The sequence below is a fragment of the Haliotis rufescens genome, unplaced genomic scaffold (genome assembly GCF_023055435.1).
Source record: "Haliotis rufescens isolate VD_foot unplaced genomic scaffold, xgHalRufe1.0.p SCAF_18, whole genome shotgun sequence".
NCBI classification, from domain to species: Eukaryota; Metazoa; Mollusca; class Gastropoda; order Lepetellida; family Haliotidae; genus Haliotis; species Haliotis rufescens.
This window is the reverse complement of record NW_025963868.1, coordinates 24,301,529-24,327,317: the sequence shown is the minus strand read 5'-3', so window position 1 is coordinate 24,327,317 and position 25,789 is coordinate 24,301,529. Positions and strand designations below refer to the sequence as shown.

The window sequence follows — 25,789 nt, the reverse complement described above, 5'->3', positions numbered from 1 at the left end:
ATGTTTTATAGTACTACTGCACCGATAAATATACAATTATACTACACTGTATGGTGCTTCAAATGAACCAGTGCTGAAAAACTGGTCAAAGGGAAGTAACTCTTCAGGGTTTTCTAGCAAAGACTTGATTACAAATTGTAACACATGAGAACACTTTATTGGCAGCCACAATAATATCAAGTTAAATAATTTAGGTTGTCAGATGTGACAAAGTTTGTTAAAAAGTTATTTGCCTATTTATATCCAATTTGTGTTTTTTCTGTAGCAGACGTCCTCATTTCTGAGGATTACAAGTCTTAGTTCTGTAAAATGGAGAAAATGTAGGCTTAGCCTGAGTAGAGTAAAATCTCTATCGTCCAAGGAATTCAGTCACCTGGCAACAGCACCAATATCCAAACACTGACCATTTGATATTCTGGAGGGTTGGGGGGTGGTCGGTGGGCTGGGAATTTATCGAAGAAAATAAATCATCCCCGAAAATGCTTGAATAAAATAATTATGCTTCATACTGTTAAAGAAAAAGAAATTGTCTCCCACAAATATAACATTGTTGCAAAGTGTTCTTCAGTAAAACATATTTAGGCTCATAGCTTTAATAAAAAAAAAATGCCTGCTTTTGCAGCTGTGGTTGCAAAAATATGTAGTCTGCATATAGATTGCCAGCACCACCGCAGAATATCAAATAGTCGGTCCCTTAGCACCCACACCAGTTATTACACACATAAACTCTTGTATACCATCAATGTCAAGGAAGTGTCAACATATGTATACTGTAAAACAAATAGAAGGAACATCACTGACACCAGCAGGTGTGGAAGTTTGCCCAGGGCCAGGGAACACTCCCTCACAATCCACTGTTCAATGGACATGGATTCTTCCAGGGCATGTGCAAATCCTTGTGTCCTAAAACGCTGTGTTCAGGCCAATTTTCTGAAGTTTATTAGCATGAAGTTAGGATGGTTGAATGACACTTTCATGTTGGTTTTAAGTTAAGCTTTCTGCAAGACATATTTGGGGCGGTCGGGTAGCCTAGTGGTTAAGGCGTTAGCTCGTCACGCCGAATACCCGGGTTCGATTCCCGACATGGGTACAATGTGTGAAGCCCATTTCTGGTGTCCCCCGCCGTGATATTGCTGGAATATTGCTAAAAGCGGCGTAAAAAAACATACTCAGTCAGTCAGTCAGCAAGACATATTTACATATTCAAGCCTGTGTGAAGACTGGGGGTCAAGCCCCCAAAATCCTCCAGTGGGAACTCTAAAAATGGCAGCTAAACAACGTATAACCTTTACGAGAACAAATGGCTGGAATATTGCTGAGTGCGCATTTAACAACACAAAAACAACTAGTTTGATATTTTTATGCAAGTTTCAGTGTTTATTTAGGTTATGGTTACTGAATGACATATAGCCTGTGTCATGTTTCATTGTCTCATGACGTTGTTTCTTGTACTTTCAGGTAAGTGATATGCTGTGTGGAGGTACAGTTGGTGGCAGACAGGGAGTGAAGTATTAGCAAGGAGATGTAGTGTCCTCCTGGCTGTCAGGAGTGACAGTTGGTGGCAGACAGGGAGTGAAGTATTAGCAAGGAAATGTAGTGTCCTCCTGGCTGTCAGGAGGTACAGTTGGTGGCAGACAGGGAGTGAAGTATTAGCAAGGAGATGTAGTGTCCTCCTGGCTGTCAGGAGGTACAGTTGGTGGCAGACAGGGAGTGAAGTATTAGCAAGGAAATGTAGTGTCCTCCTGGCTGTCAGGAGGTACAGTTGGTGGCAGACAGGGAGTGAAGTATTAGCAAGGAAATGTAGTGTCCTCCTGGCTGTCAGGAGGTACAGTTGGTGGCAGACAGGGAGTGAAGTATTAGCAAGGAGATGTAGTGTCCTCCTGGCTGTCAGGAGTGACAGTTGGTGGCAGACAGGGAGTGAAGTATTAGCAAGGAAATGTAGTGTCCTCCTGGCTGTCAGGAGGTACAGTTGGTGGCAGACAGGGAGTGAAGTATTAGCAAGGAAATGTAGTGTCCTCCTGGCTGTCAGGAGGTACAGTTGGTGGCAGACAGGGAGTGAAGTATTAGCAAGGAAATGTAGTGTCCTCCTGGCTGTCAGGAGTGACAGTTGGTGGCAGACAGGGAGTGAAGTATTAGCAAGGAAATGTAGTGTCCTCCTGGCTGTCAGGAGGTACAGTTGGTGGCAGACAGGGAGTGAAGTATTAGCAAGGAGATGTAGTGTCCTCCTGGCTGTCAGGAGGTACAGTTGGTGGCAGACAGGGAGTGAAGTATTAGCAAGGAGATGTAGTGTCCTCCTGGCTGTCAGGAGGTACAGTTGGTGGCAGACAGGGAGTGAAGTATTAGCAAGGAAATGTAGTGTCCTCCTGGCTGTCAGGAGGTACAGTTGGTGGCAGACAGGGAGTGAAGTATTAGCAAGGAGATGTAGTGTCCTCCTGGCTGTCAGGAGTGACAGTTGGTGGCAGACAGGGAGTGAAGTATTAGCAAGGAGATGTAGTGTCCTCCTGGCTGTCAGGAGGTACAGTTGGTGGCAGACAGGGAGTGAAGTATTAGCAAGGAAATGTAGTGTCCTCCTGGCTGTCAGGAGGTACAGTTGGTGGCAGACAGGGAGTGAAGTATTAGCAAGGAGATGTAGTGTCCTCCTGGCTGTCAGGAGTGACAGTTGGTGGCAGACAGGGAGTGAAGTATTAGCAAGGAAACGTAGTGTCCTCCTGGCTGTCTGGAGGTACAGTTGGTGGCAGACAGGGAGTGAAGTATTAGCAAGGAAATGTAGTGTCCTCCTGGCTGTCAGGAGGTACAGTTGGTGGCAGACAGGGAGTGAAGTATTAGCAAGGGAATGTAGTGTCCTCCTGGCTGTCAGGAGTCCCAGGAATGTGTGAGTTGGTGGTTGACAGAACACACCATTTCATGATGAGGATATATGAGATTATATGAGTGCTTCCGGTGGAGCTAGTTCCACACTCGCTGTAATGACAGGACATGCATTCTGAGGCAGCCAACTCACTGTAAGGAGCTTCTTGCCAGATATGTATGTAAGAATTAATGTTCATGGAGGTGTTAGCGTAAAAATATGTTGTGCACCCTTTAGCACAGCTGATTTACGCCAAGTGTACACACCGTTAATAACTTCATATAAATGTACAAGCATATTGATGTCAACAATTATAACTTCACAGACTGCTTGTTTAATCATTCAAACAAAACCAATGCAACACGAGTCCGCCCATTCCATTTTCAAGGAAACAGTCGTCCATTGGTGGGCATGGCCTTACTTGTTCGGTTTATGGAATCATCAACGCAAAAATATTGCTTGGTTTGCCAGTCAAATACTGGGACTCACTTGTAATTTATTGATATACCGTATTCGATGTAATAATCACCCCGCTCTAATAAGCGCCCACATCAATATTTGCTAATATATTGGCTAGTAAACAATCCCAATTAGCACCACTTCCGATTGATCAATGTACACAAGACTTATTTATCGCCTATCATACGCACTTGTGTGTTATTAGCACTCTTAATTACAGGCAATTTAATTCTGGAAAAATATATCTGTCATATATAAACATTTCAGGCTGTCAGCATAAACCATGAAATTTATCGTTCAACTCTGGGTTTTTTCACCAAAATGATATTCTAATAAGAGCCCCCTATTTCCAATTTTGAGAGCACCCTGGGTGCTTATTACGTTGAATATGGTATGTACAGAGTTATTTACGTTATTTATGTAAACTATATTTTTCTCACTGTTTACTTATCTTTCCTATTGTTTTCTTTCCTTCTGTTTCGTTCGTGTTTAGTACAAGCTGTAAATCAATGGTGTTCCGTCCGTGTTTAGTACAAGCTGTAAATCAATGGTGTAAATATCTAGGAGAAGGTTGGAGAACTTGTACCCAATACCATTCACTTTTTGTGAATAAAATATGTTTAAATCAACCCTGCAAAAACAAGGGACATTCTACACCTTAGAGGTAGAAGAGTAAATTACGCCACAGATCTCGTGTTAAAGAGAAGTAAAAGACAAGTCACTTCCCCTTAGATATAAATATTCTGTGAACACATTTGAAGGCAACAGCAAGTTTTGGCTGTCCAACACTCCAGATTCTCCCTGATTGTATATTTCAGTTTCTCAACACCTTACCACTGGTTTTGCTGAAATTAAAATTAAATCTCATTAAAATCAGATCTTAGTTCTTACTACCGCTAAACAGAGATCTGAAGATTGAGATCTTTTTAAAAATATTTTTCAAGCGTAGTTTGGAATGGAAGTTGCCAATTTGAAACTTTTGTCGTAAAGCTTGAGAAAGCTGCTTTCTGATTGCCTTGGGTCGACTGTTTGTTGGTCATTTCATTGGTCGGTCACAGTTTGCGAAAGGTATAAGTGGTATGGTTTTACGTCGCTTTTAGCAATATTCCAGCAATATCACGGCGGCGGACACCAGAAATGGGCTTCTCACATTGTACCCATGTCGGGAATCGAACCCGGGTCTTCGGCGTGACGAGCGAACGCTTTTACCACTAGGCTACCCGACCGCTGCAAAAAGGTATGATATGATATGATAAGACATGATTTTAATGAGATTGATCTACTACAATCTATCTACTTTCTGCCCACGTCATACTTAAGTAGACACAATTTATGGATAACAAGTTCTTTAATACTGTAAAGGCGACGTTTCGGTATAGATCCTTATACCGTTGTCGAGCAAGACTGAATGAGGAACATTGTACAGAATATAGTAGGTGGAGGATTAACCGTAACAACAATTGCATACATGAGTGGGATAACATGAGATGGATACTGTCACAGCATGATGGTCTCTACTTTTAAAGCCTTTGTGTGATATTTGTAAATATCCTATATTTAGGCAAGTCGTTGACCACAGCTCAGTGGTGTTAATGCCTGATGAGTGGGCTGAGGCCAATGCAGTGAATGGATAAAGGGAAGTAACTCTTGTTAGCCTGTTACTGCTGGGATTGATGGACGTTACTGTAAAATCCCTGTCTTGAGGTGTAATGGGGTTTAATGTTCCTTTCAAGATTATTGCACTTGCATAGCAACACGTGTGTGTGTGTGTGTGTGTGTGTGTGTGTGTGTGTGTGTGTGTGTGTGTGTGTGTGTTGTGTGTGTGTGTGTTGTGTGTGTGTGTTGTGTGTGTGTGTGTGTTGTGTGCGTGCGTGCGTTCGTGCGCTGTTACTAGTCCAGACTTCACTGTGCTTGCCCACTGAGATACCATGCTGCAGATCAACATGGAAGCCCTAACACACAGTATACTGACTCCAAGCCGACCAGTCCTTGTTTTAGCCCCTTTATGCCAGGATAACGACAAATGTTACAGTGGTACTCGTGGTCCTCTCAATAAGGGAGTACTTGTGGGGTCAAAAGGGATTTATCTAAAGTGGTAGTCCACATCTGCCTTGTCTCAGGGACGCAGGCTCTAACCTCACTTATATAGACCTACAGTGAATAGCCCTGCACAAATAAGCATACTACATATAAATATACTGTAGTCACAGTTACACTAGCATGTATGGAATACAAGCATTATTAATTCTACAAAATACTATACGTATAGACATGATACTTATACATATATCACTTCTTATCAGTTTATATTCATTTTATAAAATGTACACTTGGCTAATACCTCAGTCAAATAAACAATTAAGTTGAATTAAGAATACATTACAATATCATAATACAATGCCAGCTAAAATACTATATACAACAACAATGCTTAAAATACATTGTTACCTAAATGTCCAGATAAATATACTAGGTGAATAAATAATATAATAAATATATCATTCCTGATAAAAAAATAGTTTCAGATACAATTTTTCCAGCTCCTTGCATCAAAATCCTTTAAAGTTATATCATTGGGTAAGTTTTAACCGAATCACTTAGATTCCAAGAAAATGTGTGTACAGCTGATTGCTGTTTACGAGATAATACACAAGGTAATCTTGATCCCTGGATGTAAAACAATGCCTAGCAGAACAAAAAAATACAATTTAAATTTTAAATCAACATTTCTAATGCTTTTTTTATCTCAAATTTCAAATTTTAACTGACTAAGTGTCTATCATCTGTTCATTTACCAGAATTTGCTGAAGAGGTGTGGTTTTAATTTTTTCCTGTGCATAATATTTGAAAAAACATTTTTCAGAAATACTGAATGCGCTAGAGTGGGGTGCGCATTATACTTGGGTGCGCACTATACTCAAGAAAATACGGTAGTAATAATTAAATGAACTTACCCTATATGATACAGTGAAGAGAATGTGCTGACTGGCCCGTGGAAGTTCTGACCAGGTTCTGCACGTGATTGCAGAAGACCATGCAAAACTAGAGAACAATAAGAACCTAATCACAGGCCAAACCTGTGACCGACCCAGGGACAACAGCCATGAACCCAATGGCTGAACTACCAAAGCTGTGTACAGAAACTAGCTGACCTATGAATTAGTAGATTAATGCAAGTGCTGAAGTTAACACAAAGTATTTAAGGAAATAAATGTTAAATATTTAGGTTTAGCTTATTAATTGAATTCATGTTAGTTTACTATAATGATGCTTTTAAATCTAACAATTTACTATTTACAAGCATTCTGCTAAACAAATACCATCTTTTAACGTCTTTTGGTATCACATGGCAGAGAATCGAACCCCCAACCACTCTCTGAGCAGACACTCCGACTAACACTTATAGTCCACTAGTCCTTATAATGATAGCAGCAAAACGTTTACCGTATTGGACGTATAATAAGCGCCCCACTCTAATAAGCTCCCACGGCGATATTTGCCAATATATTGGCTAGTGAACAATCCCAATTAGCACCCCTTCCGATTGATCAATGTACACAAGACTTATTTATTCGTGTATAATAGGCACTCGTGTGTTATATGCACTCTTGCTTATGGGCAGTTAAATTCTGGAAACTATATCTGTAGTGTATGATACGCACAGACTTTTCTTTTGTATCATTTCAGGCTGTCAGCATAAACTACGAAATTTAAAGTCTTTCAACTCTGTTTTCTTTTCTCACCAAAATTATATTCAAATAAGAGCCCCTTATTTCTAATTTTGAGAGACGTCGAATACGGTATAAATGTCACATTTCTTCTCGGCCTTAACTATTGGGCAGTTTGGCAAGGGCTACAGGACTAGCGCTAATTTCTAATGGTGCATTCTATCGATTGTCTTAATGGGTCAAATCTTTGCACATTGACAATGCATTGGATTAATAGAGTGACTAGCATTCCAAATTTGGCAGAGTGAGTCAATAGTTCCAGCCTAATTATGCCAATACAATGTATGAATATATCGCAATTATTTTCTTGATATAATTTGGCCAATTATAAAGACTATGCTGCCCTTGCTACAGGTTTGTCACAAAGGTTTGCTGATAACCTATCAATAATTCACCTGAATTCTGATCAGAAGGCTTACAGAATTTTAGTAGTATGGCTGAATGTTAGGGATACCGTATTCGATGTAATAAGCGCCCAGGGCGCTCTCAAAATTAGAAATAGGGGGCTCTTATTAGAATATTATTTTGGTGAAAAAAGACAGAGATGAAAGATAAATTTCTAGGTTTATGGTGACAGCCTGAAATGTTTATGTACGACATATATATTTCCCCAGAATTTTATTGCCCATACTTAAGGGTGCATATAACACACGAGTGTGTATCATATGCGAATAAATAAGACTTGTGTACATTGATCAATCGGAAGGGGTGCTAATTGGGATTGTTCACCAGCCAATATATCAGCAAATATCTCCGTGGGCGCTTATTAGAGCGGGGCGCTTATTACGTCGAATACGGTAATTCTTTATCAAAAACCGTACAAGCCCTCTCACTAATGATGATACAACATTTTTTTTAATTTAGTAATTTTAGACCACAATTACCCCAGATATTCATAATTGCCTCAATTTGGGGTTTGTCCTTTGAGGCTAGTCATCACGTTACAGATTAAGTAAGACGAAGGATCTTCAGTTTCAAATAGTTCGAAAACTGACATATCGAGAAAAATTTGTATACAACGGGATTGGTACTGTGTTAAAATGATCATTGATCATGGGAGTGATCTTCGTGCTGATTACAGAGGAAGGGTCATGTTAATGATGTACTGTCTGACATCGTCTGTGGAGACAAACCCTATCATTCTCCATTAGCAGACCCCGCAGGCATTGTGTCTACTGTACATTTTCTTTTCTCCTTTTTTTCAATTGGGCTTGTTGTTTACAAGGGCATGCTGTCCACCAGTCACTCAGCCAGACCGCTCCATCCATTATGCTGCCAAGGAGGGAAAGCATAGGTTTCTGTGGACTAATTCTTAAGCTGCCAAAATCTACCCCCCTTCAGAGTATACCTGGGGTAGACTCTGAAAGGCCCCAGAATCTACCCAGGTATCCTTTGAAGGGGGGTATACTTTCAGACTTTTCCAAATTAGAGTGAGTGAGTATGGTTTTACGCTGCTTTTAGCAATATTCCAGCAATATCACAGCGGGGGACACCAGAAATTGGCTTCACACATTGTACCCATGTCGGGAATCGAACCCGGGTCTTCGGTGTGACGAGTGAACGCTTTAACCACTAGGCTACCCGACCACCTTCCGAATTAGAAGAGTAAGGCAAATAATTCTCTCTTAATCTGTGCTTATGAAACAAAGCCTAGTACAACAGGTAATACAAATTTATATGGTAAATCATCATGTCTAGTGATGTTTTATCTCTAATTTGTATTGACGAAAGTTTATAACTGTTAGTTTGCCTGTACAATGTATTTTACTGTGCATTATACTTGAAAAAAAATGTCTAAAAAATACTGGTTCTCCTGGAGTTGGGTGTGCATAATGCTTTGGTGTGCAGTAGGGCTGGGACAGGTGATGCTGGTACTCGAATCGGGTGGGTCCTGAGTAGGACCCGGGTACCCATGGGACTACCCGAACCCATGGTTAGTCACTTGATATTGTTCAATAAGAAAAATTTCCTAAAATTCCATGGTTACACAACACGTCACTATGTTCCCATGTCTTTCTGACTATACACGCATTCCTTCTGACTTTCACATGTTGGAATAAAGATAGGGCTTCAGTGTATCCATGACCAGATTATTTTTTACGCCTGTCTGAATACTTTTTGCCTGGCTCCTGAAAAACTATTCCAATCAGACATTTTATACCCAACTCTTGAGACCTACAGCGGTTATATATTTTTCATGAGTGTGCAGGGATGAGTATATTTTTTCAGATTTCATAGCATCAACTACATTGACTCAATGGTCACCTTTGAGACACATGATATTAAAATATACTATCCCCTGACACCCAGATAACTTTCATTGTTTTGTTAATCAAAACACATTCTCATCCTTGAGTGAAGGATAAAGGTAAATATCTGTTCATCGGAGCACAGGTTCTGGATCAGAATACATCCTTAGTATATACTGTTTGTTGTAAGAGCTTAATAAAATGTGGATTAGATGGTCAGACTCGGTGACTCAGAGATGTGGGATGTCGATCTTGCTATCCACCACTGCTTTACCTGTCCTAGGTTGGATTATTTACGGGGAGCAGTAATATTACCTACTGTGACATCAAACAACCAACATGTCAAGCTCTTCGTCGTGACACTAGGCCACCTCACCGCCACCCCAAGTCTGGTCAAATTCTGTTCGGTCCAGTAAGCTCAGACAATAAATGTCCATATGACACTAAAATAAACAAAATATGATGATAAGAGCCTACTTGGGAGAGGTTGACTCAAAAGTTGTTGGCACAGACTGGGAATAGATTTTTATAAATTTGGTCATGATAATTAAACAATGTCCTATCAGAAGGTGTCAGAAAATGTCCTTGATGACCATTGACCAGCGCAATCACAACTGGAGATTTAAAGTTCCGTCAGCGTTTGTTATTCTGTCAGTCAAGGTACAACCAACATTGTATGATTGGCCCTGCCCCAAATCTGTTGACCCGAGTGCACTGTCGTCCCCAGTTATTGCCGATTGCCAGGACTACGTAGCTCAGAACTTGACAGTGGGATATTGAATTATGCTCAAGGTTATCGGCCATGCTGCAATTATATTGTCTTAATAAAGTCTGTTTTTCCCATATTCTGTGTATGGATGAAGTTTGTTGTGAGGGGTAGGATAGTGAGAGTTTGTTGTGATGGGGGTAGGATAGTGAGAGTTTGTTGTGAGGGGTAGGATAGTGAGAGTTTGTTGTGATAGGGTAGGATAGTGAGAGTTTGTTGTGATGGGGGTAGGATAGTGAGAGTTTGTTGTGAGGGGTAGGATAGTGAGAGTTTGTTGTGAGGGGTAGGATAGTGAGAGTTTGTTGTGATGGGGGTAGGATAGTGAGAGTTTGTTGTGATATGGTAGGATAGTGAGAGTTTGTTGTGAGGGGGTAGGATAGTGAGAGTTTGTTGTGATAGGGGTAGGATAGTGAGAGTTTGTTGTGATCGGGTAGGATAGTGAGAGTTTGTTGTGAGGGGGTAGGATAGTGAGGGTTTGTTGTGATGGGGGTAGGATAGTGAAAGTTTGTTGTGATGGAGTAGGATAGTGAGAGTTTGTTGTGAGGTGGTAGGATAGTGAGAGTTTGTTGTGATGGGGTAGGATAGTGAGGGTTTGTTGTGATCAGGTAGGTAGTGAGAGTTTGTTGTGATCAGGTAGGATAGTCAGTTCTTGTGACAGGAAAAGGATAGTGGGAGTTTGTTGTGATGGGGTAGGATAGTGAGAGTTTGTTGTGGCAGGGGTAGGATAGTGAGAGTTTGTTGTGATGGGGTAGGATAGTGAGAGTTTGTTGTGATCAGGTAGGATAGTCAGTTGTTGTGACAGGAGAAGGATAGTGGGAGTTTGTTGTGATGGGGTAGGATAGTGAGAGTTTGTTGTAATCAGGTAGGTAGTGAGAGTTTGTTGAGGCAGGGGTAGAATAGTGAGAGTTTGTTGTGATGGGGTTGGATAGTGAGAGTTTGTTGTGATCAGGTGGGATAGTCAGTTGTTGTGATCAGGTAGGATAGTCAGTTGTTGTGACAGGAGAAGGATAGTGGAAGTTTGTTGTGATGGGGTAGGATAGTGGGAATTTGTTGTGACAGGAGAAGGAGAGTGAGAGTTTGTTGTGATGGGGTAGGATAGTGAGATTTTGTTGTGATGGGGTAGGATAGTGAGAGTTTTTTGTGATCAGGTAGGATATTCAGTTGTGACAGGAGAAGGATAGTGGGAGTTTGTTGTGATGGGGTTGGATAGTGAAAGTTTGTTGTGATCAGGTAGGATAGTCAGTTGTTGTGACAGGAGAAGGATAGTGGGAGTTTGTTGTGATGGGGTAGGATAGTGAGAGTTTGTTGTGAGGGGGTAGGATAGTGAGAGTTTGTTGTGAGGGGGTAGGATAATGGGAGTTTGTTGTGATGGGGTAGGATAGTGAGAGTTTGTTGTGATGGGGTAGGATAGTGAGAGTTTGTTGTGATGGGGTAGGATAGTCAGTTGTTGTGACAGGAGAAGGATAGTGGGAGTTTGTTGTGATGGGGTAGGATAGTGAGAGTTTGTTGTGATTGGGGTAGGATAGTGAGTTAGCTGTGACAGGGGAAAGAAAGTAGAATTCATCTCATGAACTTTTGTAATTGCAGAATACATAACATGAAACACAATTCCACAATGACGTTGCAGGAATGTATTCTAATTAAAACATAACAGAGAGGTTTGTAGTCCTATATTTGGAAACATGCACCAGATGTTCGTTACTGATAACAGATGATTGAGTTAATTGAGATAATTAGAAAGAATGGGAGGCATCAGTTCAATAATTAAAACCTATAAGAAGGGAGGAAGTTATTGTATGTAAGTAGGTGCAGAGTAATTTGTAGTGGAGAGGTTCAACCTCTTTTCTTTTTGTGTTTTTGCCTCAAAAACAGGTGTTAAAGATAACTAGGTTTCTATTCTGCTTCTAGCAGTATTACAGTGTAATGATGTCACAATAGAAACGACTTCACAATATTTATGTCATTTTTTAAATTTACATTGACAAGATTTCATTAAAAAATGGTAGCACAGGTGCCATGGTCATCTCACTCACTCACTCACTCACTCACTCACTCACTCACTCACTCACCCACTCACCCACTCACTCACCCACTCACCCACTCACTCACTCACTCACTCTCCATCCATCTGTGACACTCCCTTGTGTTGTAGTCTCCACTACAGGAGGTGTTGGCTTGTAATATTCATGCCCTATTCCAGTCAGATGTGGAGCCTCACTCACTCACTCACTCACTCACTCACTCACTCGTTCACTCACTCACCCACCCACCCACTCACTCACTCACTCACTCACTCACTCACTCTGTGACACTCCCTTGTGTAGTAGTCTCCACTACAGGAGGTGTTGGCTTGTAATATTCATGCCCTATTCCAGTCAGGTGTGAGGCCTTACTCACTCACTCACTCACTCACTCACTCACTCACTCACTCACTCACTCACTCTGTGACACTCCCTTGTGTAGTAGTCTCCACTACAGGAGGTGTTGGCTTGTAATATTCATGCCCTATTCCAGTCAGGTGTGAGGCCTCACTCACTCACTCACTCACTCACTCACTCACTCACTCACTCACTCACTCACTCACTCACTCACTCTGTGACACTCCCTTGTGTAGTAGTCTCCACTACAGGAGGTGTTGGCTTGTAATATTCATGCCCTATTCCAGTCAGGTGTGAGGCCTCACTCACTCACTCACTCACTCACTCACTCACTCACTCACTCACTCACTCACTCACCCACCCACCCACTCACTCACTCACTCACTCACTCACTCACTCACTCACTCTCCATCCATCTGTGACCCTCCCTTGTGTAGCAGTCTCCGCTACAGGAGGTGTTGGCTTGTAATATTCATGCCCTATTCCAGTCAGGTGTGAGGCTTCACTCTTGTTAATATTTCATTCTCTGATTAAGTGTGGGCTGTCAATGGAGATTTACCTGTCATTAAGATAACACCTGGCTCTGCCTGATATGCAGAACTACCTACCTGTGTATCCCGTGGATAAGCTGACTCCTTTCTACAGAATCTTTTTTCTGGTCCTCAAAATTTGGCTTATCCGCGGTCATATACGGTACCTGTTGGCTGGAGGGTCTGTCATATAATTCTGCACTTTAGGCAATACTAAAGTATTTATTGTAATCTCATCCCATCCATTCTCCCTGCCAAACTCCCTGCAAACTCCCTGCCAAACACTCGTTCAAATTCCCTGCCAAGCACCCTTGCAAACTGCCTGACAAACTCCCTGTCAAACTCCATACCAAACTCCCTGACAAACTCCTTTGCAAATTCCCTGCCAAAAACTCTGACAAACTCCCTGCCATACATCCCGTCACATCCATCAAATGCCTTGAATAATTTGTAAATTTCTTTTTTAAAAATACATTAATGTATTCCCGTCTTGCATTATTGAAAAGTTTGGATTAAAATCTATCAATTTATTCATTGTGGTCTCAACAATAGTATTTTATACAATGTTAATCAGTATTTCATATTAAGCATGGAAGTGAAAGGGCCCTTGTCACAAACTTAAAACTTAAAAGGTTTAATTGGGGGTTTCTTGATTCAAAACCATCAGATACAACCCCCCCCGATACCAGGATCCCCTTAGTTTCAAACACCAGTACCATATTCGACGTAATAAGCGCCCAGGGCACTCTCAAAATTAGAAATATTCTATATTATTTTGGTGAAAAACAAACAGAGTTGAAAGATCGTAAATTTCGTGGTTTATGCTGACAGCCTGAAATGTTTATATACAACATATATGTTTTTCCAGGATTTAATTGCCCATAATTAAGGGTGAATATAACACACGAGTGTGTATTATACACGAATAAATAAGTCTTGTTGTACATTGATTAATCGGAAGGGGTGCTAATTGGAATTGAACACTAGCCAATATATTAGCAAATATCGCCGTTGGCGCTTATTAGAGCAGGGCGCTTATTGCATCGAATACAGTAATCAGTTTTTCAAATTACAGCAACGGCCTGTGTAAATTGTTGGAAATTAGAAATTAAATCGGAATTAAATTTTTTCAAACAATCGTTGCATTACCACAGCTATGTCCCAGCAACGAGTCGTTTGATCAGACTTTCTGGGGTTTGGTTGTGAATCTCAAACCAAAGGAACAATATGTTCAAACAAAATATTTTTCTTCGATGAATTGAACAATATCCTATTTGTATTACATTAATCTCGAGCATCACTGTGGAGAGTAATTCTGTTAAAATGAGCCAATCAATATGTCTTATTTATTGTCATACCACATACTATTTACCAATACACTGCATTCTACTCTCTGGGAACCACTTTATGTTGGCAACAAAAATATACATTGTCACAGAACAGAGAAATGGTATTGATCTTTCACGGTTACAGGGATAATTTGAATATTTGATACACCCAGTCAGAGACGAGGAAGCGGTGGGTTGAGGAGGATGTTTTCCCACCATGGCCGGGGGAGGGGCATTAGTATGGAGATTGTTGTTTCTCTTGGCCTGGCAGGATTGTGAAAAACCTCTGCATTTTTTATCAACTCTGAAAGACATGATTACATTCAGGTCCGGAGGTTCCAGCTTCCGTCCTTGACAATGGTGGTCGGGTTCTCTGTGGGTGTTGCTGTGGCCTCAGTGTTGACTGATGGTTAATTTGTTGAAAAGGGGAAAATGTTTGGTTGGACAGTTATTTTGTGTGTGTGTGTGTGTGTGTGTGTGTGTGTGTGTGTGTGTGTGTGTGTGTGTGTGTGTGTGTGTGTGTGTGTGTGTGTGTGTGTGTGTGTTTGTGAGAGAGAGAGGTACATGTTTCACAGTGGCAGTGTGCCAAGGATAGTTTGCACTTACTAGCCTTCAATAAAAGGGTAGGTAGGGGTGCACACTACCCCAATCCCAACTTTTGAAGTGATCAGAGATGTAGTGCTCCCTGTAGGCCTTATTGAACTGTAGTGTTTGTTTGTTTGTTTGTTCGTTTGTTGTTTAATGCTGCAGTGCTTTCTGTGGGCCTTGTTGAGCTGCCTGTGGCCTGGGCTGAGCTGTAGTGCTTCATGATGGTTGTTTGGAGCTGTTGTAGTCTCTGTTGACTTGGTGGAGCTGTAGTACTCCATGTAGGCCGCAAAGAACTGTAGCAGTCCCAGTGAGTTGGTTGGATCTGTAGTAGTCCCTATTGACTTGGTGGAGCTGTAGTACTCCATGTTGGCCGCAAAGAACTGTAGCAGGGTTGGTTGGATCCGTAGTAGTCCCTATTGACTTGGTGGAGCTGTAGTACTCCATGTAGGCCGCAGAGAACTTTAGCAGGGTTGGTTGGATCCGTAGTAGTCCCTATTGACTTGGTGGAGCTGTAGTACTCCATGTTGGCCACAGAGAACTGTAGCACTCCCAGTGGGTTGGTTGGATCCGTAGTAGTCCCTATTGACTTGGTGGAGCTGTAGTACTCCATGTAGGCCGCAGAGAACTGTAGCAGTCCCAGTGGGCATGGGTAGGGAAGACTCATCTGGCTTCACCAGCCACAGTTCAGTGTAGGGTAATGAAGATACTGCACAGTCCCCATGAGACTACACTCCACAATCAATAACCTCATAGCAAGTCGTTTGTTCCTTGTTGCACAATTGTACAACTATTGCATGTCTGTTGTTCGTCAGTTTGGAGGATGAGCTGGTTGTGGAAAAACTCTCTTTGTCTATGTAAGTGTGTCATTGGATCCGTTCATTGGATGTCGTTAACAGAGCTCTTTGCTGATCAGCCGGAAAATGAACTAGTGCTTGTGAAACTAATCTGACTTTGTCATGATCAAACTATCTATGGTGGATCTTGACAGACACGGATAATGTGTTATTAGCTTTTTATAGGTTACATTCAGTGTTTAATTTACAAACATGTTTCTTGTAACTATGCACTGGTAATGTGTGCTGACCACTTCCATAAAGTACTTGAGTTTCAAGAGAACGAATTTACCTCTGATGGAGAAGATTGTAAAACAATTGGTTATGTTATCTTTTGTGGAACCTTTCAACCACCAATCAACCCACCCAGCCACCCACCCACTCACTCACTCACTCACTCTTCCATCCATGCATCCACCCTAACACCCACCCATTAACTCACTCACCCATTAACTCACTCACTCACTCTTCCATCCATGCGTCCACCCTAACACCCACCCATTAACTCACTCACTCTCACTCACTCACTCACTCACTCACTCACTCATCGACTGCTTTGTGAGAGTTCCCACACAGGTAACCAAGTGTGTATTTAACATTTAAAGCGGTTGCATTGAAGTTCACAGACCGTGAAGGAAATGTTTGAAGATTGTCAGTCAATGTTTGCAATGTGAGACATGCAAAAGTGGTGAGGCGAAGCACTTGGGAAAACAAAGAAAATATGGCATTAGGAATGAACAGAGCGCTTCACCCGATTATCCAAAAATCGATCTTTATCATCACCCTCTGAAAGGTTTAAGCTAATCATTTCTCCCAAATTCTGAATCATCTCATTCCACTTTCAATACTCTATCAATGTTGTGGAGTCAACGTAATTAAAGCCATGACATTCACTAGCAGTCATTTATTGTAGATAATAGTTCCTTGACAACTAGTGATGCCAGAAGAAGCTATCCCAACAACTAATTGCAGTGGGAGTGATGTTTGAGTGATGTTCTCTGCCACATTTGTGGGCCAGTGGCTATTGACAATAGTGGGTCATCAGTTATTGATGACAGTGTTGGTATCAGGGCCGGTGGATATAACACCGTACTACATGGGGTGGGGCTTGCTGGGCCAGCCACACCATTAAACCTTGCCTCTGTGCTGTAATGAACTTTGTTTAATTGAATTGTAACCTAAATACAGCCCAAAAGGAGAGAGAGAGAGAGAGAGAGAGAGAGAGAATTGTAATATGAAAGAAAAGGGTGCACCTTCACTTCTTTTGAGCAGTATATTTCATTTCAACATCACAATCATATATCTTGAACTTAATAAATTAAACTGAGCCTACAGTATCAAACAAAAGAGAGAGAGCTTATTTACATTCTTTCAACATCTTGGTGGAATATTGCCTGGACATTTTTTTTTCAAGACAAGTTCAGAAGGCTAGTGGAAACTTTGCATCACTACATCTCTGAGTTTGTAGATAATTCTGCTTGAAGAGACAAACATGTTCCCTATGTTTACATATTCTGTACGTTTTATTCAGTTCCAGTTTATTGCAATCTTGAAGCATTGAGAACTGGTTCAGAATAATAGCCCCCACATGCTACTTGTCAATAAGGACAACCATCACTGGATTCTTACTTTTCCTCAGCACAATTTGAAGGGTGTATTGCCGAGTATGGCATTAAGCAACACGCAAGTTAAGTGAAGTGAAATGAGGTTTAGCGTCGCGTCCAAGATTATTGCACTTATATAGCGACATGCATACATGTGTGTATATGTGTGTGTGTGCGTGTGCGTCTGCTTGTACTACTCCGGACAAATGCTGAGTTTATAGTGCTAGCTCACTGAGATACCATTCCGCAGTTTAACATGAATACCCCACTAAGACACAGTATACTGACTCGGAGCCGACCAGTCCTTGTTTTAGCCCTTTAATGCCAATCGCCAGACAGGGTAACAACAAGAACCATCTTTTAACATCTTGTTATGACATGGCCGGGAATCGAACCCCAGACCTTCTGGGACAGAGGCTCTTCCACTGGACCACAGAGGCGGTCAGTCAACACACAAAGAAACAAAGAAACCAAGTAGGTTGAGACGGGGAACTGAGTAATGCTGTCGTTACTGAGAAGTGCCATGTGATAGTTGCAGCTCATTTGCCTGTGTCGGTGATCAAGGTATCAAACCACAGTAACGAGGCTCTCATCGCTCACACATCTAATACCTAAACAGTTAATAAAAAAACAGCATTGCTGTGCTTCACAGGTTGAGAGATTCGCGCCACAACCTGGCACCTCTGCCTTCAACACCACGTATTGATTGTGTATGTTACCTCAGCCAAAATCAAGCAGCCTGTCAGTTCAAAAGCTAAACAAATTAGTTAATTCACATATTCAGAAATTCCTTCCTAAAGAATTGCAATTTGGGCTATTTTATCAGGTCATCGGGTATAATGTAGAGAATGTGTCCATCTCACAAACCACTGGCTGAATTCCATCATTAATTGATCCTGAATCGTGAGCTATCGTACAGGGGAAGTGTGGCTTGCATAGACAGACAGGCAGGCAGGCTTGGCACACTAGCTGGAAGGGTACTGAAGCGTAGTAGGATTCAGCATGGCAAGATACATGTATTAATCATCGCCAGTGTTTATGGGTAGACTTGAGGCAGTGTTCTCCGTTGCCTGGATGGATGATTGCCTTCAGATGCGGATCAGGATGCTGGAGTTTACCTTGGAGTGATGATTTTTGGAGTGGCATAACTTTTGGTTGAGTTTTGGATATGTGACTTAATGTGGAAAGTTGAATTGATTCAATTTGAGTTCTGGATACCTCATGTGTATAGGGACTGTGAAAAGTTGAATTAATTCAGTTTGTTGAGAACTGAGTTTAGGATATTGACCTGTATCATGACTGTGTACAGTTGAATTAATTCAGTTTGTCCGTGAACCGAGTTTGGGATACCTGATTTTTGCAGTGACTGTGAACAGTTGTGTTAATTCAGTTTGTCTGTGAACCGAGTTTGGGATACCTGATTTTTACAGTGACTGTGAACAGTTGTATTAATTCAGTTTGGCTGTGAACCGAGTTTGGGATACTGAACGATAGAATAACTGTGAAGTTGAACTGATTCAGGAAGATATTGGGATTTGAAGTGTGTATTACTGGAAACGTGGGTCGCTGTGTTGTGAATGGATGCAAGCAGGTAGCAGATAGTGGAGTGCTTTGGACAGCAGACCAATGGGGGGCAAGCTGTCACGCTTGGCGGACATCGTCAACAAGAGGAGGAAGTCAGACTCCACTACAGGTGATTATCTTGACTGGCTCTAGTGGAACCTGGTTCATAGTATTTGGATGCACTGATGTACTGATAATCATGACCCTCCCGTAATGTTTGTCATATTTTTGGATGACCCTCCCCATGTCAGTGTACATTTTTTTCATGACCTTCCCTGAAAAAACAAAATGCAAAAGCACTTTATCTTTATTGATAAACTGCATTTTTTTCATCACCCTCCCCAAATATCAGCGTTAGAAATTGGCACTAGTCCTGTAGTCCTTACCAAACTGCCCAAAAGTAAAGGTATCCTAAGGACTAGTAGAAATGGCCAATTTTAAGGGTGTTGCTATATGTTATCATTATAAGGACTAGTGGACAAAAACTGTTAGTTTCTAACCCTGAAATTGTGTCTTTTTCTTGGTGGTGGAGGATAACCATACATTTGTATAGCGCTATTATCCAGTATAAAACTTCTGCTCAAAAGCGCTTTGAGTCTGAGTAATGTCATGATAAATTGATCAAATCGCTATAATTCATAGGCCTGCTCAAAGAGATGTGTTTTCAGTTTATTCTTAAAGGTTTGCAAGTTCCTGAATTGAGCGAATGTTCAAAGGTAGATTATTCCACAGATATGGATGGGCCTGCTGTTTGAAATGGTCTGTCACCTAAGAAGGACATAAAACTTTCAAATTCACATCATCGCTTCCCATTTCACACCATTTTCAACCTATCCTATTAGGGCTGGGACAAGTCCAAATTTACTACCCGCGTACCCAACCCCCTATTACCCGACCCTACCCAGGTACCCACTGTAGGTCTCAAGAGTTGGGTAGAAAATGTCTGATTGGGAATAGTATTTCCGGAGCCAGGCAAAAAGTATTGAGACAGATATATACAAAATGATCTGGTCATGCGTACACTGAAGTTGACTGAAGCTCTATCTTTATTCAAACATATGAAAGTCAGAAGGAATGCGTGCATAGTCACAAAGACATGGGAACATTAGTGTCGTGTTGTGTAACCATGGAATTTTAGGAAATTTTTCTCATTAAACAATATCAGGTGACTAACCATGGGTCCGGGTAGTCCCATGGGTACCCAGGCCCCTTCTCAGGACCCACCGGACCTGGGTACCCTCATCACCCGTCCCAGCCCTAAATCCTATTGTGGTTTACACTCATTCATGTTGCTTTTACAAATCAACAACATCACAATGTAAAACACTAACTAAAATAGCACCATTTTCAAGCCTGCGTTCCAACTCTTTGATCTTTGAGAACACTCCCACGTTATCCCTGTCTACAAGACTCTCGCATGGTGTAGTGTTATGTTGTCATGGAGTTTATCCGGGGAACAAAGAAATCACATGATATCACAGCTATATCCGAAAACTGGGGTCTTTCATTGAGGACGTGAATTATGGATCTTGATGTCACTCAACCTAACAACAAACCTGTTTGAATGGAAATAAGCGATCTGTTTACATGCCATCTACTTTAAGTGATAGTTCTCATCATAGCTTGCTTGTATATGACCTGTTGGACTGTGAAATCGAGTTATCTGAGAATCAATGGGAAGTCAAACTACTCATCTCCAGCCTGCAACTTCATCTATTTTGTGCAGAGACCAGGGCACACTTGCACAAAGCGATCTTAGCGCTACGACTATTGTAAGCCTTTGTTAAAGTATGGGAGTTACGATCATCTTAGCGCTAAGATCGCTTTGTGCAAGCGGGCCCTGTTCCGATGTCATGACACAAATAGACAGAAAGTGATTTTTCACTCACAAATGCTGGTTTTAAAATTACAAGTATGTTGGGTCAATATTCACATCGATAAGAGAAGGACATAAAAAAATATTTTTTTTATTTTTTTGTTACAATCGGTATCTTCCCGAGGCAAGGGAGTTTGCTGATGTTAAAAGTCCAGTTTCCACCCTTACCACTAGGCTGGAATTTCTGGGCTCGATTGTAGCACCACCAGTGGCTATCATGAGTTATGTCCCTTCTATGTCCCCCCTACTGACTAATCAGATTCCACCTCTAACTTGCTTCAAACAAAATGGCAGCGCCCAGTCAAGACAATTTCATCGATAATAAAGATCTTTATTGTAATAAAACAGGTTTTACCTTGTGAATTGCATCAAATCACTTGAGCACCTTGATTATAAACTTGAAAAGATTTGGAAAATATCTGTTGACGCCCAGTTGAGGGTACATGTGCTCTGCAAATCCTGCAATTGACCGAATCGCCACAGTGGTTGCCATGTTGTTTGTGAACCAGATGTCGATTTTGATATGGGATTTTGATTGGACTATGCATAGACTTGTTAGTCCAGCCATATATAAATCCATAATTCCAGCCTAGTTCGGTAAGGGTGAAAACTGGACTTTTACTGTCAGTTAACTCCCTTGCCTCAGGAGGATGCCATTCGGTTACTAAATGCAGCATTCAGCAATATTCCAGGTATGGCAGTAGTCTGTAAATAATCAGGTTGTCAGGCTTTGGGACTTGTTAGATTGTGTATCATCGTGCATGGATTGTTGCTCACAATATCAATCACCGGATCGTCTGGTCCAGGCTCAGGTATTTACAAGATGCTGTCATTTAGCTGGAACATTGCTGACTACAGTGTTAAACAACAAACAAGAAAATTTGGAAAGCCAGTGTTTAGGATAATTATTGCTGACAACAATGTAATTATATAAGTTGTAGGTTAGCCTTGGGGGTTAGGCTGACATTTAGTCCCAGAAATAAAGTAATCTCACTCAAACATACACGCCCACAATCAGAGTAAATCTCAAATGGAACTCAGAACAATGCTTAATTTTAGGCTTACCAAATCATTCAAGACTTGAGTTGGACAGACAGACTGACTTTGGGGTATACCTGCTTGTGTGGTTAGAAAATAATCCCTTGTAGCCATGATTCATTCTGGAATATTGCTGAGTGCGGCGTTAAACAACATGGTGAACGTCTAAGCCCTCATCACATCAGGCTTTCCTCCCACAACATGCCGTGTGTGCCTAATGGCCCTGTCCTTAACGTGGCCTTCGACCAAACTTACGGACTCCAAGTGGCCCAGATGGTTGCTGTGCATCCTTTTGTTGATGAAGAACAGTTGGGGGTGGAGCTCAGGGAGACGGGGAATCCTAGCGACTACAATTGTGACCACACTCACACACACTTCTATCAAAGATCATTGGTACGCCTCTGTAGAATACTTTGATAGATCTACTATAATCTTTTGAAGTTACATCAATGTGTATGATAGTTCTCAGTCTTGGTGGAGGAATGGAAAGGTTTGAAAATTTGATGCTAGTTGTACGTTGTCTCCTTCATCTCATAACTTCATTACTGATGAGGATCTCTTTGATGTGTCGAGTTAGATATATCGTAAATAATTGATGGAAGCCATAGATTTGTGGTGTCTTCCCAGGCCCATGATCTACAGGCTTACAGTCAAGATGAGGCATGTTGTCGACGTGTTCCGGAGGGTGTACATGCACACGATGCTGTAGTTACAGTCTGTGCTCAAAACTGCTACCTGCAATATTGATCTAAGTATCCTTTTCAGTTGATGGTAGTGTTATTGTAAGGGCTCTTATTACCTGAGCTTACTGGACTGGAAAGAATTTAACTAGACTCTGGCTTCAGGGGCAGTTGGGGAGCCTAGTGGTTAAAGCGTTTGCTCGTCATGCTGAAGACCCCGGTTCAATTCCCGACATGGGTACAATGTGTGAAGCCCATTTCTTGTGTCCCCCACTGTGATATTGCTGGAATATTGCTATAACCATACTCACTCACTCACTCACTCACTCACTCACTCACTCACTCACTCACTCACTCACTTGGGCTTCAGACTAGTGGTTTTAGTCATAGCCTGTAGTAATTAATGGCACGTGGTATGTGACCCTGTAGTTATTGGTAACACACAGGTATATGATGCTGTAGTAATTAGTACATAGAGGTACATGATACTGTAGTAATTAGTGACATGCCTGTCACCATCATAAAATGACCAACCAAACACTTTCCCACTCAACAGTTTATAGGCCCTTGTCATTGTCCTATCAGCGAAATTATTGGGGGTCCTGTGAGTGAGTGAGTATTGTTTTACACCACTTTTAGCAATATTCCAGCAATGTCACAGTGGAGTACACAGCGGGGGGCTTTACACATTGTACCCATGTCGGGAATCGAACCCAGGTTTTCGTCTTGAAGAGCGAACGCTTTAACCACTAGGCTACCCGACCTTCCCCCTGGGTCTTTAAGGTTTTATCCAATGGTCTTGGGACCCTGTAATCTTGAACCCTCAACAGAAGGGCTACGACACAGACCCACTTCTTTATGTATGTCTGTCCAGTATCTGTTAGAAGATTGCCACTGAGACCACAACGCCCCTCCCCCACCAGGCCCTGTAACATCTCCACCAGGCCCTGTAACATCTCCACCAGGCCCTGTAACATCCCCACCAGGCCCTGTAACATCCCCACCAGGCCCTGTAACATCTCCATCAGACCCTGTAACATCTCCACCAGGCCCTGTAACATCTCCACCAGGCCCTGTAACATCTCCACCAGGCCCTGTAACATCCCCACCAGGCCCTGTAACATCCCCACCAGGCCATGTAACATCTCCATCAGACCCTGTAACATCTCCACCAGGCCCTGTAACATCTCCACCAGGCCCTGTAACATCTCCACCAGGCCCTGTAACATCCCCATCAGACCCTGTAACATCCCCACCAGGCCCTGTAACATCTCTGCAAGGCCCTGTAACATCTCCACCAGGCCCTGTAACATCTCCACCAGGCCCTGTAACATCTCCACCAGGCCCTGTAACATCTCCATCAGGCCCTGTCACATCTCCACCAGGCCCTGTAAAATCTCCACCAGGCCCTGTATCATTTCCACCAGGCCCTGTAACATCTCCACCAGGCCCTGTAACATCTCCACCAGGCCCTGTAACATCTCCACCAGGCCCTGTATCATTTCCACCAGGCCCTGTAACATCTCCACCAGGCCCTGTATCATTTCAACCAGGCCCTGTAACATCTCCACCAGGCCCTGTAACATCTCCACCAGGCCCTGTATCATTTCCACCAGGCCCTGTAACATCTCCACCAGGCCCTGTATCATTTCCACCAGGCCCTGTAACATCTCCACCAGGCCCTGTAACATCTCCACCAGGCCCTGTAACATCTCCACCAGGCCCTGTCACATCTCCACCAGGCCCTGTAACATCTCCACCAGGCCCTGTAACATCTCCACAAGGCCCTGTAACATCTCCACCAGGCCCTGTTACATCTCCACCAGGCCCTGTAACATCTCCACCAGGCCCTGTAACATCTCCACCAGGCCCTGTAACATCTCCACCAGGCCCTGTATCATTTCCACCAGGCCCTGTAACATCTCCACCAGGCCCTGTATCATTTCCACCAGGCCCTGTAACATCTCCACCAGGCCCTGTATCATTTCCACCAGGCCCTGTATCATTTCCACCAGGCCCTGTAACATCTCCACCAGGCCCTGTAACATCTCCACCAGGCCCTGTAACATCTCCACCAGGCCCTGTAACATCTCCACCAGGCCCTGTTACATCTCCACCAGGCCCTGTAACATCTCCACCAGGCCCTGTATCATTTCCACCAGGCCCTGTAACATCTCCATCAGGCCCTGTTACATCTCCATAAGGCTCTGTAACATCTCCACCAGGCCCTGTAACATCTCCACATGCTCTTGTGTGTATCCTGCTCAGTGTCACTTGAATGAATTATCCTTGGTTTACTTGCCTCTGTTAATCCGTGAAATGATTTGTCCTGGTACGGCAGAGTAATATCATTAGTGAATGGTAGATGTATAGTGCTGACATTCCCAAGGGAGACTACTCTCCCGCTTTGCCAAGTCATTCCATCTCACTAAGTAGCAGTACAAAACTATAGCCTAGTCAGCCAATCACGGGCCAGCATTGGGCATTCAGTGTCTGTTCCAGGATTGTGCGATCTTACATAAGATAAGACAACACTTTCACACACACTTAGTCCTCTTTGTGGCTGTCAGGGGTGGTTGGGTAGCCTGGTGGTTAAAAGCATTCACTCATCACACCGAAGACCCGGGTTTGAATCCGACATGGGCACAGTGTGAGCCCACTCACTCACTCACTCACTCACTCACTCACTCACTCACTCACTCACTCACTCACTCACTCACTCACTCACTCACTCACTCACTCACTCACATAAGGGTCACAGCAACAGGTTGGGGGTTGTCTTGGGGCTAACAGCCCCATCCTTTAAAACTAAATCATTACAGAAAATTTTGGAATTTGGTTTAGATTTAAGAAAAGCTGATAGATCTAAATAAATAATACAGTAACAAATACAGGTTAACATGACATGTTACATGCATGAACGACCATTCAACGACGCCAGCACCACACATTAAAAAGATATCATTTGAGCAATAATTGATGAAAAGCTACTTGTGAATAAAACATGTATGACTTCTTTTTAGTATAGCAGCATTATTTACCAGAAACAAGATTAAAGGGTTAATTCTTACGTTACAATGATAAAAAACCAATAGGAGATTGAAAGATAAATGATGGCTAGAAGTGTACAACTTGTTAATATTGTGGCCATATTAAACAGAAACATGATTTTCAAACTAGTACTTAAGATATCACATAGCTTGTTTATAAGACAAATGCTGGTGGGAATAAAAGATGTACAAGCCCTAACTGTTTTTTGGTATGAATATTTATTATCCATTTAATGATTATGCTTGTTCTTGTCTCAAACTTTTCTCTTTA

At 42.2% G+C, this 25,789-nt stretch overlaps 1 protein-coding gene across 8 annotated transcripts in view; it reads left to right on the top strand.

Annotated features, from left to right (window-relative positions):
- LOC124132917 (abnormal spindle-like microcephaly-associated protein homolog) overlaps positions 1-25,789 on the top strand; it is a 279,804-nt gene that overhangs the window by 158,190 nt on the left and 95,825 nt on the right. Inside the window, exon 1 of one of the 8 annotated variants that reach the window (XM_048398446.1) lies at positions 18,196-19,004. The exons of the other annotated variants lie outside the window; for them this stretch is intronic. Coding sequence (XP_048254403.1) covers positions 18,938-19,004 — 67 coding nt within the window. The 5' untranslated portion in view covers positions 18,196-18,937. Of the gene's footprint in view, positions 1-18,195; positions 19,005-25,789 lie in introns of those variants that run through there. 8 annotated transcript variants of the gene reach the window in all.